This window comes from Eptesicus fuscus, chromosome 15 (assembly GCF_027574615.1).
Source record: "Eptesicus fuscus isolate TK198812 chromosome 15, DD_ASM_mEF_20220401, whole genome shotgun sequence".
NCBI lineage: Eukaryota > Metazoa > Chordata > Mammalia > Chiroptera > Vespertilionidae > Eptesicus > Eptesicus fuscus.
The window spans coordinates 13,776,712-13,795,539 of record NC_072487.1 but is presented as its reverse complement, the minus strand read 5'-3'; the positions used below and the strand labels follow the sequence as shown (position 1 = coordinate 13,795,539).

General features: G+C 44.2%; 1 protein-coding gene across 1 annotated transcript in view; it reads left to right on the top strand.

The window, feature by feature from the left end:
- The first annotated feature begins 292 nt into the window (after window positions 1-292).
- LOC129151736 (uncharacterized) overlaps window positions 293-18,828 on the top strand; it is a 68,308-nt gene continuing 49,772 nt past the window's right edge. The window contains exons 1-3 of the mRNA XM_054727634.1: window positions 293-426; window positions 882-1,179; window positions 1,446-1,753. Coding sequence (XP_054583609.1) covers window positions 897-1,179; window positions 1,446-1,753 — 591 coding nt within the window. The 5' untranslated portion in view covers window positions 293-426; window positions 882-896. The remainder of the gene's footprint in view (window positions 427-881; window positions 1,180-1,445; window positions 1,754-18,828) is intronic.

The following is an 18,828-nucleotide window of genomic DNA, read 5'->3' as shown; positions in this document are numbered from 1 at the left end:
TTCCACCTCCCCCTGAGGGACATTAGATTCAGCTCCAGTGTGGGGATAAACCTGGGGTGGCAGGAGCTGCCCACACTCCAAGTCCACACCCCCAGCCTTGACCTGGGGTGTCCACTCCCCAGCCCTGACGTAACAGAAAACCTCCCTGGTTCCCTACCCTGAGCTTCTCTGCCCCCAAGAGCAGTGACCTCACTCCCTGACAATGGAGCCCAACAGTCGTGGAACCCGGTAGCCAGGCAGCCCGTTCTGAAGCAGCCCCTCCAGCTCACTGACAGAGGCAGCCCCACCAGCATGCTCTGCTGTGCGCCGCCGCCCCGCCGCCGTGACCCGCAGAGAGCCCGCGGTGACAGCTTCTTCCGCCGCTGCCGCCGCTGGCTCCGCACTCAGCCCCGACGCCTCTGGCCCTTTGCTCAGGGGAACCCAGAGGTGACCCAGGGAGGCCCTGGGCGGGTTTCTCAGAGCCAGCCCACCACTCTCATCGCCCTCCCAGCCCCGTGTCCCCTCCCCATGTGTGTGTGTGTGTGGAGGGCGGGGGGGGGGGGGAGTGGAGGGTGGAAGGGTGGGTCACGTCGGGAGGGCCTGCCCCGAGCAGGTGCAGGCTGAGAGGTGTGGGGTCAGAAGCCTGTGGGCCTGTCATGCTCACACCCAGGTCAAGGTTCGGGGTGGACATGGAGTGTGGGCACCTCCCTCTGCCCGAGGTTTAAGCTGATCCTGGAGGTGTGTCTCCTCCCCCCCCCCCCCCCCACACACACACACCCCTCCCCTGGGTGCAGGCCTGTGCAGACTCAGGGCTGGGCCTGATCCCAGAGCAGGAGCAGCAGCGACCAGGGCCTGGCAGGGCGTGAGGCCTCCTCACTGGCTGCTGGTCACTGTCCTTGCAGCGCCCAACCCAGATCATGGAGAAACAGCAGATGCTGGATGGAGACCCCCGCCCCATGTGCACGAGTGAGGGCCAGAGCAGGCCTGAAGTGCGTGTGGCCCGCTGGTGGGCAGGGGAACCAGGGCCTGTGGATGGCAGGACGAGGTCTCCTCCCCGGAAGCGGCCCAGGCCCCACTGTCCTCCCCACCCAAAGCCGCTCAGGCTCCAGCGGCAGCTGCTCATTCCCACCCTGGATCACGGTGTCCACCTCCAAACAGCCAGGCCCAGGGACCTGGAGCGCAGGGAGGCCGAGCCCAAGGGTGAGACGTTGGAGGGGGTGGGGTTGGGTGGGGAGTGGAGGTGCATGTGAGCTGATGGACAGGGGGCAGTGCAGTCACACAGGGAGCTCCCAGAGCCAGAGAAAAGCAAAGGCCGCCCTCAGACCCCCCATCTGCTGGGCAGAAGGCCGGGAGTACCACCTGGGGTGGGTCCTGGGCTGAGACTGTGCTCTGTTCTTGGGGGAAGGAAGGGGGGGGACATGGAAATACCAGCACATGGGTGATCTTTTCTCCTCTCACAACTCCAGCACCAGCCCAGGAGGTAGAGCGAGCTGCTGCTGCTTTACCAGCAGCCAAACATCACAAGGGGTCCCAGACGGGGACTGACCTGGATGCAACTACATCCCCAGAGGTCACGTCACCTTGGAAACCTGCTCCAGCTGCACCTCTGAAGCCTCCTGTGGCCCATACAGCAACTCCCTCCCCAACTCAGACCCCAGGGCCCCTGTCCTGGTTACTTGCTCCCCCATGCCCACCAGAATTACTGTTACCCTTCTACATGGTTATCTTTTCATTTCTTATAGCTTTTATATTTTTCTTTTATGCACTGTATGATGTATTTTATGTTACAATATAAATAAAAATATTATTTCCTATTTTAAATTTTGCCATTCCTGAGCATGAAATACATTCACGATGCGGTGCAATTAACATCACTATCTAGAAAGTTCCAACAGGAAACCCTGCTCTAAAGTCCTTGCTCCCACCCCTCCTGGCCTGGTCTGCTCTCTGTTTCTGTTCCTTTACCGATTCTGGACGTTTCCCTAAATGGAATCTTATAATAGGTGCCTTATTATGTGTGTGTGTGTGTGTGTGTGTGTGTGTGTGTGTATGTGTGTGTATGTATGTGTGTGTGTGTGTATATATATATATATATATATATATATATATATCATATAACAAAAATGCTATTTCAGATTATATATATATATATATATATATATATATATATATAATCTGAAATAGCATTTTTGTTCATTATATATATATAATCTGAAATAGCATTTTTGTTATATGAACTGGAAATCCAAGATTTTCCTAAGCCTCTGCTGGGACATTAGCATTTCTGCTTTTTTATTCCATTACTAGAGGCCTGGTGCACAAATTCCTGCATGGGTGGTGTCTGGCCAGGCCACCACAATTGGGACCAATCGGGCCTGGCTCAGGGGAGGGAATGAGGGAGGTTGGCTGGCTGGCCTTGCCCCCAATTGGGGTCGGGCCGATCAGGCCCGGCCTGGCTGCGGGGGAGAGGGAGGAACACAGGTGGTTGGCGTGCTGACCCAGCCCCCTGGTCGAATGCCCAGTCAAACTCATGGTTTAGGATACAATTTGCATATTAGCCTTTTATTATATAGGATTATGCTGAATGGAATATCTATGTCCATAAACCTCTATTTAGGACAGGGCCTAAAGTGGAGATTCTTGGTCTAATGTGAACAGATTGTAAGGTGTTGGGCTCAGTATCCAGCACCTTAGGTCACCTTCTCCACCTTGAGCCCTGCTTGGGAAGCAGGGGTGCTGAGACCTGGGCTGAGAGCTCTGGGTGGGAGGGAGGAGGAGAGGCTGAGAGGGGAGGAGAAAAAGGTACCTGGAAGTGACACATCCAGCTGGAAGGTCCCATCCATCCTGCCTCTGCCCTACCCCATGCCCCATAATGCCCACCACTAGCCCACACCAGCCTACCCTGCTGCGTAACTCATCTGAGCAGACCAGGCTGGCTCTGCCATTTGGGACACAGCAATGCATAGCCCTGCACATTCTGACCTACTTCCTCTCCCTCCAAGCACAGAACCCCTTCCTCTCTGCCAGTCACAGGGGCCACCATGAACGTGCTCTATCCAGGTGAAGTTCTCAGTTGTAACAGCAGGACCCACTTGAGCTTGTGTGAGCAGAAGGGACTTTACAAGGGGCCTCACAGAAGGTGCCAGAAGGTCAGAGAATCAAGCTCTGGGCTTTGGGACAGGCTACAGCATACCTCACAATCCTCTGTTAGTGATTCCTGCCTGGGCCTTGTGCAAGCCTCCAGCACACATAGCCAGTACTTTCAGCTTCTGTGAGGGGAGGATCTGATCAGTGGGGATGAGGGAGAGAGCCCTCATCTCATTCAAAATCAGGTCAGGTGAAATCTTAGTTTGGAGCTGCCAAGTGAGGCTCCAATAAATGACATATCTCTTGTCTGCAAGAAAGGGGACCCCAAAACTAAGAACATTGGTTCTGGGGGTGGAGAGAGAAGATCTGACTGGCGGGGGCGGAGGGGAGCAGGATAGATGAGAAGAGGACATTTTTATGGATGTCAAGTTAGAAAAATCAATCTGAATAACCAAATGAAGACTAGCTGAACAGATTCTTGTAACCAAAGATCCTAGAGGAAGCCACTTCAAGACTGGCAGGAAGGGCAGAGGTGGAAAAGGGCTGTCTCTACACCAATGTGCGGTGCTTGAAAATTCGCAGGGATAGCTCAGCTGCAAAGGTTCCCCCTGAGGAGTGAGGATAGTCTGCTCAGAGCACCAGAGCCAGGGGAAGGAGTTCACCGAACATCTGGCTGTGAAAATCAGCAAGGACTCCAGCCACCAGGTGAGAGGGGAGTCTACTAGAACCCCAGGTGCCTTCAGTCTTAAGTGGTCAGTGCACAGAATCTCCTATGTGGTCACTCACCCTGAGCTCTGCTGGAGCAAACGTAGCTCATAGCAGAATGGAGTCAAACAGGGAGAGACTGGGTTGAATAGCTTTGGGGTGAGGGCTGGAGGAAAGACGACAAAGTTGCTGTGCTGAGTCCGTCTCTCACACCACCCACAGACCACATCATTGGTGGATTAAGCACTCCTCTCCATAAAGCATCAGCTTGGGTGAATATATTAACCTCGCCCTCCCAAATTCCTGTGGCCCAACCCTGCCAAGCTCGCACCCTGTGGAGGAGTCTCTGGGCTGGGACCACACTGCGCTTGAAATGCAGTCTGTCTTGGAAGGCTCTTGAGGATTTCCAGGCTGACTCCGGGTGGCGAAGGCACACAGGGAGAGACTGAGTTGTGTGGCTCTAGCCTGTGAGCAGTTTTTCCCTTACAGGCAAGACCAGTGCAACCATTTCTATGAAGAGCCTTCTCTCCACAGGACCACATATTAGTCTGTTTCAACCTGATAACCCCTTCTGGCCTTATCCCGAGCACTCATTGAGACCTTCCCCTACCGCAAAGTTCTGCAGGTCCTAGGCAGGTGGCAGCTGCCTTTGGTGCAGCCTGAGACATTTGTAGAGTAGCCTCAGATGCAGTACTGGTGCAGAGTTTGAATCTGTGAACACCATGGCTATATATCACTGGCCCCTACAGGGTTCTACCTCATATAACTCACATACAGCCAGGGGCTCTTCCAGCGACTGAGTCTTACAGGCAGAAAGCAGGTGGAATGGATCTCAGGATGCCCTGGGCCTTTTGCTGACCTGCCCCTGTGCTAATTAAGGGTGGAACCTGAGCTTAGTATGCAGCTTGGATCTTCTCATATGCACACAGGGCCAGGAAGGCAACCACAAACATTGGGTTGCTTCGGAGCTCCAAAGAGGTAGCCCTGGGCCAGTCAAAGACAGCATCTGACATTGAACTACACTGGAGTCTCTTGCAAAGGCCCCCAAGCCCACACACTTGATGGTGGTTTTCAAACAATTTCAGAGCTTGATCCAAATAGCTCTGCAAGCAGCACACACAAAAAGAGAACTTGGCAGTTACCAGACAATGCTAGGCAGTTACCAGACAATGCTGCTTCATGGGGTCAGTCCTTATCAGCAGCTCTTACTATGGGATTAGGGTCTGTGGGAACCATGCCAGGTAACTGGATAGTCAAGGCCGGTGGGAGCACAGAGGCCTTGTTATCAATACACCAGAATGGCCAAAGGCTGTTCTGGGCATGTGCCTAAATGGGATGTTCAAGGACTCTGAGCCTGGGATTCCCAATCGGGCCAAGAGACATGATCAGGTGCAAGGACACATGGTACACTGTGCCCTTCAGTATCCAATATGATTGCTATAACTATTGGCACAAAGCTTTCTTTGTCTAAATAGTGTAAAGGTAAGTTACTGACCACCTAGTCTGCTGGAGTGTGTGAAGTCTTCTAGAAAGTGAGGTGAGCAGAAGAGACAGGAGAAGCTGCTGAGCAAAAAGGCTCAGGTACTGCTACAATGTAAGGCGGTGAGTTTAGAGGCAGCATGGGGCTGCTCAGATAATAACTGTAGGTACAGAGATTGATGCTGCTTTGTGGGAAAGATATATCTGTTCACCAGTCAGTGTCTGGCTGCCTGGGTTCTACCTCACATAACTTTGGACTTTACTGTGAGGACTATTCTTCTCTGATGACTATATGGCCACTTGCTTCAGCAATAAGGACTCATTCTTACATACCCACAACCTCTCATGGCTTCTCCGTCTAAGACCTGGCATCCTAGGAAGTCCAGCTCCAAGCAGAGGGGCTCGAACCCAATACCTGTTACTAGTGAGCAGAGGATAAAGGAGGAACTCGGACTAAGTTCCCAACAGTTAGTACAGTGGGCAGGGTTCAAGCAGGAACCAGCCCTGGCGTAGTTTAATGGGAGAATTTAAAAGAACACATGGACTAAGAGCCACTCAGAGCCAGTCAGACCAGCAGAACTGTGCAGGACTCCAGCTGGCTCTGACAGGGTCAATCCTCATATTCAGCTAGCCTGAGGTCAATGCCACCCATGGACACACTAACAGCATTCAAGACTCAACTACAACAGGATGGCTCTCATAACCCATACAAAGAATATTCCTGGAGCACCTAGATCAGGTGATCAGAGAGACTGCACCACTGAACCCTCCAGGATATCTACTACATTAGGCCATTTTACCAGGACTAGAAGACATAACAGACCCACCTGATACAGAAACAAATGCAGAGAGGCAACCAAAAGGAAAAGACAAAGAAACATACCCCAAACAAAAGAACCAGATAAATCCCCAGAAAAGGAACTAAATGAAATAGAGGCAAGCAATCTACCTGATACCGAGAACAAAACAATAGTACAAGGATGCTCAAGAAACTTAGGACAGGAATGTACCAACTCAGTGAGAACATGAACAAAGAGAGTAAGTATAAAAAGAGACATATAAACCAAGAAAAAACAATCAGAAATAAAGAATAAAATATCTGAAATGAGCAATCTATATATATAAAAGCCTAGGCGACTGGCCGACCTGCCAACTGTTTGACCGATAGCTATGATGCGCACTGACCACCAGGGGGCAGATGCTCAATTCAGGAGCTATCAACCTGCAATGACTTGGCAGCTGTGGTTCTCGGGTGATGCACCTGGAACCAGAGAAGAGGGAGCCTGATTTGGGGGGAGTGTCACCTGAGAACCTTCCTCTCGCAATCTGGGACCCCTTGGGGGATGTCAGAGAGCCAGTTTCAGCCTGATCCCTGCAGGCTAGGCCGAGGGACCCCACTGGTGCATGAATCCATGCACTGGGCTTCTAGTCCTATATAATAAAAGGCTAATATGCAAATCTACCGAACAGCAGAACGACCAGTTGCTATGACACGCACTGACCACCAGGGGCCAGATGCTCAATGCAGGAGCTGCCCCCTGGTGGTAAGTATGCTCCCACAGGGGGAGCACCGTTCAGCCAGAAGCCAGGCTCACTGCTTGTAGTGCTGCCTTAGAGGTGGGAGAGGTTCCCACCACCACTGATGGGCTCATAGCGGTGGTGGCAGGAGCCTCTCTTGCCTCCATGGCAGCACCAGGGACCTACTTGGGGTCCTGGACTGTGACAGGGCACAGGCCAGGCTGAGGGACCTCCCCCCAGTGCACAAATGTTGTGTACTGAGCCCCTAGTATTGTATAAGGATTCAACAACAGATAAGATGAAACAGAGGATTGGCTCAACGTTTTTAAAGACAAAGTGGCAGAAAACACCCAGTGAGAGCAATTTAAAGAAAAACAAATGTAAAAACATAAGGATAGTTTAAGGGACCTCTGGAACATCAAGCTTGACAACATCTGCATCATAGGAGTGCCAGAAAGACCAAAGAGAGAGCAAGGAATTGAGAACTTATTAGAAGTAAATGACAAACTTCAATACTCTGGCAAAGGAATTAAACATACAGGTCCAAGAAATCCAAAGATTCCCCAAGAAGAACAACCCCAGGCCAATACTGAGATGCATCATAATTAAAATAAATGTTAGAGCACTGGCTGGTATTGCTCAGTGGATGAGCACCATCCCATGCACCAAGAAGTCATTGGTTTAATTTCAGGTTGGGGCACATACCTGAATTGCAGGCTTGATCTCAAGTGGGGGGTGTGCAGGAGTCAGCAGATCAATGCTTCTATCTCTCCCTCTCCCTTCCTCGCTCTCTTGAATTAATAAAGTCATATTAAAAATAAATAAATGAATGCCAGGGGTTAAAAACAAAGAGGGTCTCTTACTGGCAGCAAGAAAAACACACTTAGTTACCTATAAGAGAGCTCCTAAAAGACTGTCAACTGATTGTTCAACAGAAGCATTTAAATCCTAAGGAAGTTGGCATGAAATACTCAAAGCAATGAAAAGCAAGTACTTACAATCAATACTACTCTATTCAGGAAGGCTATTGTTTAAAATGGAAAGAGAAATAAAGAGCTTCCCAGAAAAGAAAAGACTTAAAGGAGTTCATTACCACCCAACCAGTAACATAGAAATGATAAAGGGACAATAATTGAGAAGAAGAAAGAAAAAAATAAAAGCGGAACAAAATTATAAAGAATAACATGGGGAAATTATGTACTTATTAATAATTACTTTAAATGAAATTGGATTTGGTGCTCCAATTAAAAAAAAAGAGGCTCAACACCAAAAAAACACAAACCATTCTATTAAAAAATGGGCAAAGGACCTGAATAGACACTTCTCCAAAGAGGACAGACAGACGGCCAATAGACATATGAAAAGATGCTCAATGTCACTAATCATCAGAGAAATATAAATTAAAACCACAATGACATACCTCTTCACACCTGTCAGAATGGCTATCATCAATAAATAAGCAAACAAAACATGTTGGTGAGGATGTGGAGTAAAGGGAGTTTATGGGACTACAGATTGGTAGAACTAACATGGAAAACAGTATAGAGGTTCCTCAAAAAATTAAAAATACAACTACATCATGATCCAGAAATTCTATTTCTGGATCTTTTTCAAAAGAAACCTAAAACCCTAATTCAAAAAGATATAGACAATCATGTGTTCATTGCACATTATTTAAAATTGCCAATGTATGGAAGCAACTCAAGTGTCCATCAATAGATAAATGGATAAAGAAGAGATAAGACATATATATATATAATGGAATATCATTTGGCAATAAAAAAGGAAATCTTACCATTTGCAACATCATGGGTACCTCTAGAGGGTATTATGCTAAGTGAAATAAGTCAGAGAAAATAAAATACTATATGATTTCACTTACATTTGGAATTTACAGAACAACATAAATGAACAAACAAAATAGGAACAGACTTATAGATTCAGACAACAAACCAATGGTTACCAGATTGGGAGGGATTGGGGGGCTGGGTGAAAGAGGTAAAGGGTTTAAGAATTACAAATTGGTAGTTACAGAATAGTCATAGGGATATAAAATATAGCATAAGGAATATATTCAATAATATTGTAATAGCTATGTATAGTTTAGCCAGTTGAGTACTAAACTACTTGTAAATTATGTCAATGTTTAACCACTACCCTGTACACATGAAACGAATATAAATAACATTGAATGTAAATAAATTTGAAAAAAATAAGAACAAAATAAGATATAAAAAAGAAGTGATCTGATTCATCACTGATCACAATGCACATGCGTTAGGTAGTGATTTGTGGATAGAATAGTGACCGGCAATGTACTTTACATAATTACTCACAGTAAATAGGCCCTGGTAAAATTCTATGTGACTTAAACTCTTCCTGATATAATTCCCTATCAACCCATGAATCTGCATGTTTCTTCTGAGGCATTAGTCATTAAAAAACATTCATTGAACATTTTTTCATATAGCATAAGTGTGTTGGACACTAAACAGTTCCTTATTTTGAATCTTAAAAACAATGCTGAAAGGCAGGCATTAAATAGTACCTGCAATTTACAGATCAGGAAATAAAGACCCCAAGTCATCAAGTCAATTGGCCAAATTGCACATGGAGATCTCTGGCCTCCAAATCTGGGCTCTCCTCTTTACGAGGAGTACCACTTTTCCTAGATAGAATAAGTCTTTCAAGGAATGCATGGAGCTAAACCAATAGATGGATCTGACCTGGAAGAAGAATGAGATTAAAACCAACTCTCATATGTGAATAACAAAAGCTGGTTAATATCTACCCTTAGCACACAGAAGTCTATAAAGCAATTTGCCTTTTCCAGATCCTCTGTTGATCAGTGGCATCAATGTGTTCTAATGTGACTCTGCTCTCTCTTCCTTACCCTCCCTCAATTCTACTGAATATAACAAAGAAATTAAAATCTTCCAGAGCTTTTATAGCCCAGATACTCTGCAGACATGAGCTCACTGGGTTTTACATAAATACAAAGGCTTTCAATTTACATTGTTTATTTGTTTCCTCTGTGTGTTTGTTTTAAGACCATTGTTCATCTTTCTGTAATTGATCAACCTATTTATAAAAAAGTTAAAATTATAATATATTTTGAAATGTAATATATCCTGAAAAAAGAAAATCAAAGAATAGAATTCATAATTGTACCATATGACATTGCCTTCCAACTTTCTGTGAAATATATGTTTTATTTTAAAATGTAACAGATCATATATTTTTAATTACCACAATAATGTGGAGGTAAGGAGCTGCTTTTGAATTTTTTACTAAATGTCTACAAAATCAATTAAAAAGAGGGAGGCTTTTATGTGAATAAGTTTTGAAGAGTATGGGTATGATATGTGAGAATTTTCTCACTGTATTTTGAAAATATTGTAGCTATAAAGTTGAGAAACTATGCTTTACCATTTGATGGAGCTATTTTAAGGCAAAATTAAACACAATCATCCATTATTATTATTTTCCTATCATTCTCTTACAGCTTTATTTTCTGGTAATATACACTTCCTCAACTTCTTGCATTCCAACCCTGAGCTCACCTGCAATCATCCCCATCTTTACATCTTTCATTCCTATATGTCAGAATAGCAGATTCTGGTGGAAAAGTGATGTCCACTACTTCTAGGTTTAAACATCTATCAACAAGATATTAACTTAAAAGCACATCAAGTTTGAACCCATAATATGTAATTGGAAAAATATAATATTTACTTGTTGGGTATATTGCCACACATAAACATGATTTATGGAGAATTACATAGCTACATAAGTACTACACATCAATCCTATATAATAAAAGCCTAATATGCAAATCGATCAAATGGCAGAACGACCAGTTGCTATCATGTGCAGTGATCACCAGGGGGCAGATGCTCAATGCAATAACTGCCCCCAGCCCACAGGCCTCAGGCCACAGAACACGAATATACATCAACCAGAACAGCTGGCACCTGCCTTGGCTGGCCTGGGGCTCATACTCCTTGCAATGGAGTATGAGCCCCAGGCCAGCCAAGGCAGGTGCCAGCAGGGGACCCCTGATCACCTCGCTGGTCACCCCACAGATCAGCCCTGATTGCTAGCCAGGCCTAGGGACCCTACCCATGCATGAATGTCATGCACCAGGCCTCTAGTACGTTTATAATAAGCAAGGAAAATGGGACAAAGAATTAGGTGTAGAAAACCAATATAGAGGGAGGGATTTGTTGAAAACACAAAATCTAGGCAATGAGGCCCTGCATATTTGCTCAAGGAAGACAAAACCATTAGTTATAAGTTTTCTAGGAGCAGTAGAGGAAAATAAAATCAGTAATACAATTCATAGCACCTACAGTGTAGAAAAAAGTCAATTGTTTAGGGACCGAAAATTATTCCTATAAACACTGAGTTATATTTATCTTAGGAGTCTTTCTAGAAAGAATATTACATGATTAAAAAAAAACAAAAACAAAACAAAACAAAACAAAACAAAACAAACAAAATACCCTATAATCCTGACAAAAGTTTACAGAAAGGGCATAGATGCAGCCAAACCTTAGGGCCTATTTGAATAACTCTAAATGGACTTCATATAATTACTAGAGGCCCGGTGCTCAAAATTTGTGCACGGGTAGGGTCCCTAGGCCTGGCTGGCGATCAGGGCCAACTGGGGCCTTCAGGCTGCCGGCCAGGCCTTCCTTCCCCCGACTACTGGCTGCTGGACAGGGCCTTCCTTCATTCCGCACCGCCCCCTGGTAGTCAGCACACATCATAGCGAGCAGTCAAACTCAGGTCGGTCAAACTCTCAAGGGGACAATTTGCATATTAGCCTTTTATTATATAGGATGCCTTGCAGTGGAGTATGAGTCTGTTCTGGTTGATGTATATTCGTGTTCTGTGCAGATCAAATGCTTGCTTTTTTGTAGAGTGATAGCTCTGAAGAGGCCAAAAATGTCATATAGTTTACTCAATTTCATGCATCCTACTTGTGAAATCTCAGTATACCTTTCCGTTAATAGAGATGTTAATTGTTACTAGGAATATTATGAAAGATCTCTGCAAGGTACTGCAGCTTGATCAAAAACTCTGTTGTCATTCAATCGGATTTTTCTGCAAAGAAAAAGGGTCAAGTGAAATTCTCAAATTTACCCAAAACTTTGAGAAAGGCATAAACTTGTTTACTCCAAGTTTCTTCCTTTTAACATTATAGTAATAGCAAAACCTCTTTTGGAAGTTTATCAATTCTGCTTTTATAAGTGAGTGATCGATAAACTCTTATATCTAGGAATACCATCTGTAATCCTTGACTCTGCCCTCTAGCACGCAAATATGGCAAAATGATGTAGCGGACCCATGGAATACAGACCGTGTTATCATCAAAAGCTATAGCAGGCCTTTGCCCACCCCGTCCCAAACAATTTTTGTCTGACCTAAAACCCAGAGACTTGGTCTCCTTGAAGAGATGCCAGAGAAAAACTTCTCTTAAAAAGGACCTTACCTGGTACTGTTAACAACTAGCAAACAAGTAGAAATCCAAGGGCTTGATCAATGCATACAACTGTAAAATGTCATGTGACTCATGTGACTCTTCATTCTTTGCTCACATTTGGCCTCACTTGTCTTATCCCTCACCTTCAGGAGTCAATCAACCCAAAGGGTTATACTGCTATCCCTACCCATTCCTGAGACCAGCCTGCAAACAGTAGAGTAACATAAAGCAAAATGAGAAACTCCTACTCACTTCCTCTAGTGGAGCACTATTTTAGAATCGCCCATGTAGTGTCCTGGCAGTAAGACAATGGAACTCAGGTTTCTCCTAGCATTAGTGAATTCTTTATCTGAAAAGGGAACTTTTCTCAGTGATATAAAGTCAAATCCGTATCTATACCTGAAGCACTTATTAAGTAACTTTGGAAGCTGCATTTGAGAAAAATAAACTAGAAAAGCTGTACGATGGGTTTTTTAATTGTTTCATACAGATTGATAGGAATATTTCATAAATCTTGTTAGAACAAGATAAAAGGAAGAAGTAGAGAAAAGAAAGAGCAAAGGAAAGAAGGAGGGAAGGGGGAAAGAGAAAAGGGAAAGAAAGATATAATTTCCTATCTTCTCACTAAGAATCCTGAACTCAGAAGGATGTGTGGGGACTAAGAAGCATGGTAGACAAAGTTCTTAGCACTCCCACATTTGGAGGGACAAAAAGTTCAATTGAGGCTATCAGCCCTGCTCCCTGAGATAGTATGCCAATAAATTTGGATGGGGGCAAGATTTTAAAGCGGCTCCTCTGATTTTGCTGAGCTAGCTTTGAGAACCACTTCCTTCCCATCAATTTGTCAGAGGGAAAAGTTCAGATCAAGTCAGAATTCTTTTAGTTTGTCCATTCTGTTCTTCTCCCCTTCTATCCTTGCAAATGTTATAGCAGGCAGTTAGATATTAACCGAAGTGGGTGTGGGGAGCGAACCCATCAGAAGCAGTTAGCTGACTAAGCCCCATTTAGATGTATAGTCACCCCAGGGAGTTCGCCCCACTAACAGGGGAGGGAGGGAGAAGATGATGCAGGGAAGTCTCCCTGGGAGCATGTGCAGTAGAAGCCTAAGTGGGAGGAGACAAACCTGGGAAACTCTGGGGAAAAGATGAATAGGATAAGGACGAATAGGATAAGGACGCAAGCCCCGGAAAAGCCAGGAAAGAGATTAGCTAGTTTGAAACAAAGCCTGTTCTCTCTCAAACTCAAGGAAATATAGGAAAGCTAAACAAAGGCCTCAGTCTCCCTTTAGCAGCAGCATGGGCCAAAGCACATTGCCCATGGTGGGCCAGGTGGGAACAGAGAAGGTGCTGGACTACCAGAGCTTTGGGTGCCAGGTAATGGCATCACAGCTCTGAGCCCTGGCCCTCCTGCTGCCAGTGGGAGTGGGTACAGGCCTGCCCCCCAAAAGCTGGACTTCTTCCTCAGTGGCGGAGCTACAGCGCCTAGGTGAGGTGTTTATGGGACTGGTGTACCTGAGAGTGACGTACCTAGGGGGACGGATTGACTACACCAACCAGCTTCTGCTGCTGGACCCTCTGGGGAAGTGCCTCCTGGAGTGCAGCAGCCTCCTCAAGGGCATCTATGCCCTTCATGCCTGTCCTTCTCCCGGGCCTACTTTTGCTTTCTTTTCTCCTAAACTGAATGGTCCCCATGAGGTTTACAACCAAGAAGCAATGGGCTTTAAGGACTCTCCTTTTGCCTCTGGAACTTTCCTTCCTGTCTAGGCGGTCCTGTCTGGGCTAACTCCTCTTGCTGTAATCTTGCCTCTTCTCTCTTATGCCTCTCCTTGTTTCTCTACCCCCAGCTATAATAAACGTTCTATAAATCCTGCTGCTATGGCTTAAATCCCTCCTTCCCCTAACATCCCGACTGCCCCTCACATTCCTTTCCTGGGACACCTCAAGAACATATTTCCAGACTTGGCTGGGACAGACCCACCTTTCCAGTGCTCATACATTTAATCACAGGTAATTTTAGGTTTTAGAACTACTGATTTCTGATTTCTCAAGATGCACTCTTTAAATATATATTATGTTTGAGTTGACAAAAGTAAGAGTCACTACATTACTTATTAAGAAGAATGACTACAGGATGATATGTCTCTATAAATATGAGCCTTCTGTGTATTTATTTTCTCCAGTAGATAGATATCTGCTCCCTGTGGGACTAACTTTCTCTTGTGCATTACAGTGAGGAAAGGACTGCTTAACATATTCTTCAGCACCGTAAGTCACTTCCTGCCTGGGAACACCATGCACTTTCCTCTATCATTTATTAAGCATCCTGGAAAACAGCAGGTAATGGCCATGACCAACTTTTCGTTCAATATTATATCAGTTATATTTATTCCTAGTAACCTGCATATTGAATGAGAATAAGGAACCTCAGCACTTGCTTTTGCCTACTTGGAGGTATTTTTTTCTTTGTTTTTATTACCCTCAGAGGAAGCACAGAGCCAGATGCAGGGTTAAGGAATGGCTTATTATTTGACTCTGCTTTCAAAGAAGAGGCAACTGAGTTTCTTTATGTTAGCTCTGTACTGCTGTGCCATCTGTTTAGAATATATTTTTCTAGTTCTCTTTAACTTAAGGAAATAAGTAACAATAGTGGTCATCTATACCGTTCAAAACAATTATTTTCCATTTTTCATTCTCGTCCACCCATCTACCATATTCGACTTTCAGCTTTCAGCTGTCACATTCTACCATTCAGCAAGTAGATTAAATACAAGAAAATGACCCAATTGGCTATTAGTTTACTGTAATAACTAGAGAATAGAAATGAAACTCCAGCTATTGAGATACACAGAAATACCTCGCCTTACCGTCCTTCTTTATTGCACTTCACAGATGTTGTATGTTGTTGTTTTTTTCAATTGAAGGCAAAACCTTCCACCACCAACAACAACAAAAAAAAATTATGACTCACTTTATTGCTTTACTTGCTGGAACCAAACCTGCAATACCTATGACAAATGCTTGTAATTTGAAAGGTAAAAAGATTATGAAGGCATCAAAATTGTGTCATCCTGAAGCTGCCTTTTGGGGCTATTGATTTTAATCTGTTTATTAAGAAACTAGAGGCCCAATGCATGAAGATTCATGCAAGAATGGGCTTTCCTTACCCTGGCTGCCAGCACCGCCTTCACTCTGGCTGGAGCCACCTTTCGCTCTGGCCTGGAACCACCTTCCCACCTTCCCACGTTGCCCAGAGGCCCAGAGTGGCTGGGGCAGTGCGGAACGCCTGCGTCATCGCCATGGTGACGAAGCAAGCATCCCGCCCTACTCCTGGCCACTTGCCGCCTGTGTTTGCAAATTAACCCGCCATCTTTGTTGGGTTTATTTGCATACTCACTCCTGACTGGCTGGTGAGCGTCTTGAAGGTATGGTCAATTTGCATCTTACTCTTTTATTAGTATAGACAAGACTCAGAAAGAACTTTTGATCCTACCCTTCTTTCTGCTCAAGAGATTCAGACAGAAAAGCCTGGCTCAGGAAGAAAATTTTAGGATGTTCTTCCAGGCCTAATTTGAATTAATTATGGTAAATAGCAGGGCTTCCAGCAGAGGCCTTTTCCGTAGATGCCCCTGCTTCCCATTGTTTCTGTGTTGCCTGGGATGAGTGTGCCTGCCTTTTATGTCCTGCTCTTCCTCAACTACCTGTCAATCACCCATTCTCACTTATCAAATCTAATACCAAGCCCCCCTTTTCTCCTTTGTCCAAAATGTCATAGATGCTCAATGCTGTTGCACTGTTTTGGGGAACTTCCATATGAAAGCATTTATATGAATTTCCCATGCACATGTATTAAAATTTTTTCCTGCTAATCTGTCTCAGCTTATTTGATTGTTAGCTCAGATAAAAGAACTTAGAAGGTGGGAGAAAAAGCATTAATTTTTTAGCACACTCCCCACCCCATACACCCCCCCAATAATATGTGTGCCTAGGGCATATTTCGGCCTCACAGATTAATCATAAAAAGCTCTGATTCTCTTAGGAATCTTTGTTCAGGAAGATCCAAGTATTTTTAGTTATGCTTTTTCAAGATAGCCTGAACCTACTTCTATCAAAAAGGAATATTAGTAGGAGGAATTAGAAGTAGCTAACAGGATGAGCAGGGCTACTTACAACTCGGAGCCAGGAGCTCACTGATGTTAAGGTTCTCCCCTCCCACCACAGACTGAGAAATAAGAACTCTATCTTCCTTAATGATTGCATTTCAGAGAGAAGTTTCCCAGGTCCTTGAGAAAGGCCTTTCTGGGTTATAAAACTGGCAAGAGGCTCCTTAACGATTTATGTCTAACAGGGCCAGAGAAAACATTCATAATTCCAAGTTTTATAAAGTAAATTCTCTAAGAAAAAAGAGACCAGGTATTAAGTCAGGAAGAAACATGTTTAGTCAAACTGAGGATAATAATAAGCTGCTAACAATTATCTAAGTTTTTAGTGTAGGAAATGATAAAAAATTTAAATATGGAGGCAATGAGTGTTCAATTCAAAAGCAGATTCATGATCTCTTTAATCTCTTCAAGAGAACTAATTTCTGGAATTTGATTATTCACATTGTTGTCTGTAAAAAATGGGTTTTTGCAGTGTTTGAGAAAGGAATTTCAAAGGGAACAAAGGTGGGAGAAATTTAAGTGTATTGGCAAGATTTATTGGGGTGAAGGGAAATAATACACCCTTGGAAATATACAGGGTGGGCAGGCTACAGTAGCAACTGCTCTGATCCTTGACAATTTTCCACATATTTTCTTGGTTTTGGGGAATGAGCAGGCAGGCCTTCTTTCAAACTATCCAACCTACTTTCTAGGTTTTCTCAGGCTTTTGCTGGGCCCACCCCTTAACCAATCCCTTACCTGGACCTTCTGGGGTACCCTGCCCTCATCCAATCCAATCCTTTTCCAAGATTTTCCCAGGTAGACTCCACCCCTTTCGTTGCCATTTTGACTCCTACTGTGCATGCCTCAAAGTTTTGCCTCCTCATCTGGTTTTTACTGGGCATTCATTTTCCTTCCCCTGCGCCATCTTGGCTTCTACTGTGCATACACTAGCAATTTTCCCCACTGCTTTATTCTTCCCCTCAGTAATCGCAGCTAATGACAGGTAATGGATGCTTCCTACCCACCTAGGGATTAAATACTCTCCTTGGAAGATGTGAAGGTCCCCTGGGAGCCTGCAAATGCTGTGGCTTCCTAGGGAATCATGCTTATTGTCCAATTCAGCTCCCTAGTTTATTAGGCCTAATGTCTGATTCCATTTGTTCCCTTCCTTTATTAGTAACTAGCTAACCATCTACACTAACAATGTCAACAAGACCCCCCAAAATCCCAGTAATAGGGATATGGAATTACTCTATTTATTTTTTGGGGGGAACAAGAAAAGTATTAATAGTTGACAAGCTAATATTGGGTCATTCTTTGCTAAAAGAAATTTCCAGGCTATGTCCTGAGAACAATTGTTTTAAATGTCTACATCAAGCCTCTTCTACAATAGAAACACAATTATGAAAGGTGGCTCTGAGGCATGATAAGATCTGTAGTAATCAAAGAAAAAAATGTAGTATTTTCTAGAGACTCTATTTACTAATACAGAAAATTGTATGAATCATATTTTAGAAACATTTCTTTCTAAGAATCCTATATAATAAAAGCCTAATATGCAAATCGACTGAATGACAGAATGACCAGTGGAACTGACCACCAGGGGGCAGACACTCAATGCAGAAGCTGCCCGCAGGCCCCAGGCCAGCCAAGGCAGGTGCCAGCAGGGGCCCCTCGATCACCCCACCAGTCACCCCACAGATCAGCCCTGATCACTGGCCAGACCTAGGGACCCTACCTGTGCACAAATTTTCTGCACTGGGCCTCTAGTTGAGGCATAAAATTAGTCTAAAGAAAAAAGTTTTTAATGTCATCCAAACATTTTACTTAATTAGGGTTTCACCATATTGTTTTAAAAGAAAAATCATAGCTGTGGTGTACATCTGACAATGTAGGAGATGATGTTTGAATGACTTTCTGGTTCTATTTTACATTATCTGCACCTCTTTGCAAATGTTTTCACTTCCTGTGGGAGGTCTATTTGATAGTGGTTGGAGTTCAGTGAGTTCTCTCAATAAATCAAACCCTTATTAGAGATTCTGCTGGGATAATTACACAAATTAAGAAGGTCAGGAAGGCTTGGTTGCACTAGAACAGAGAAGAGAGGGAACTATGTTCTTACACTTGAGTAGAGTGTTTTACAATCTTTTGCTGCAGTAATTGTTATTTTGGAATGACTGAGTTCTCTATTCCTGAATTGAACCTTGGGAAGTTTTGAATTTCTATTAGTGAAATTGCAATTCTTCCTATCCAGAATTAAGGTATTTGACTTAGGGGAAATTTTGTGATCTTAAAATATAATACTTTAAGTTTCTTTAGCAACTTTCAGGAGTCACCTTGAAAGTTCACAAAGATTGTCATTATCTTCATGAGCAGTTTTTTTCAAGGTCTCCAGAAATCTTACTTTGATCAAGTGAAATGATTTGGGGTC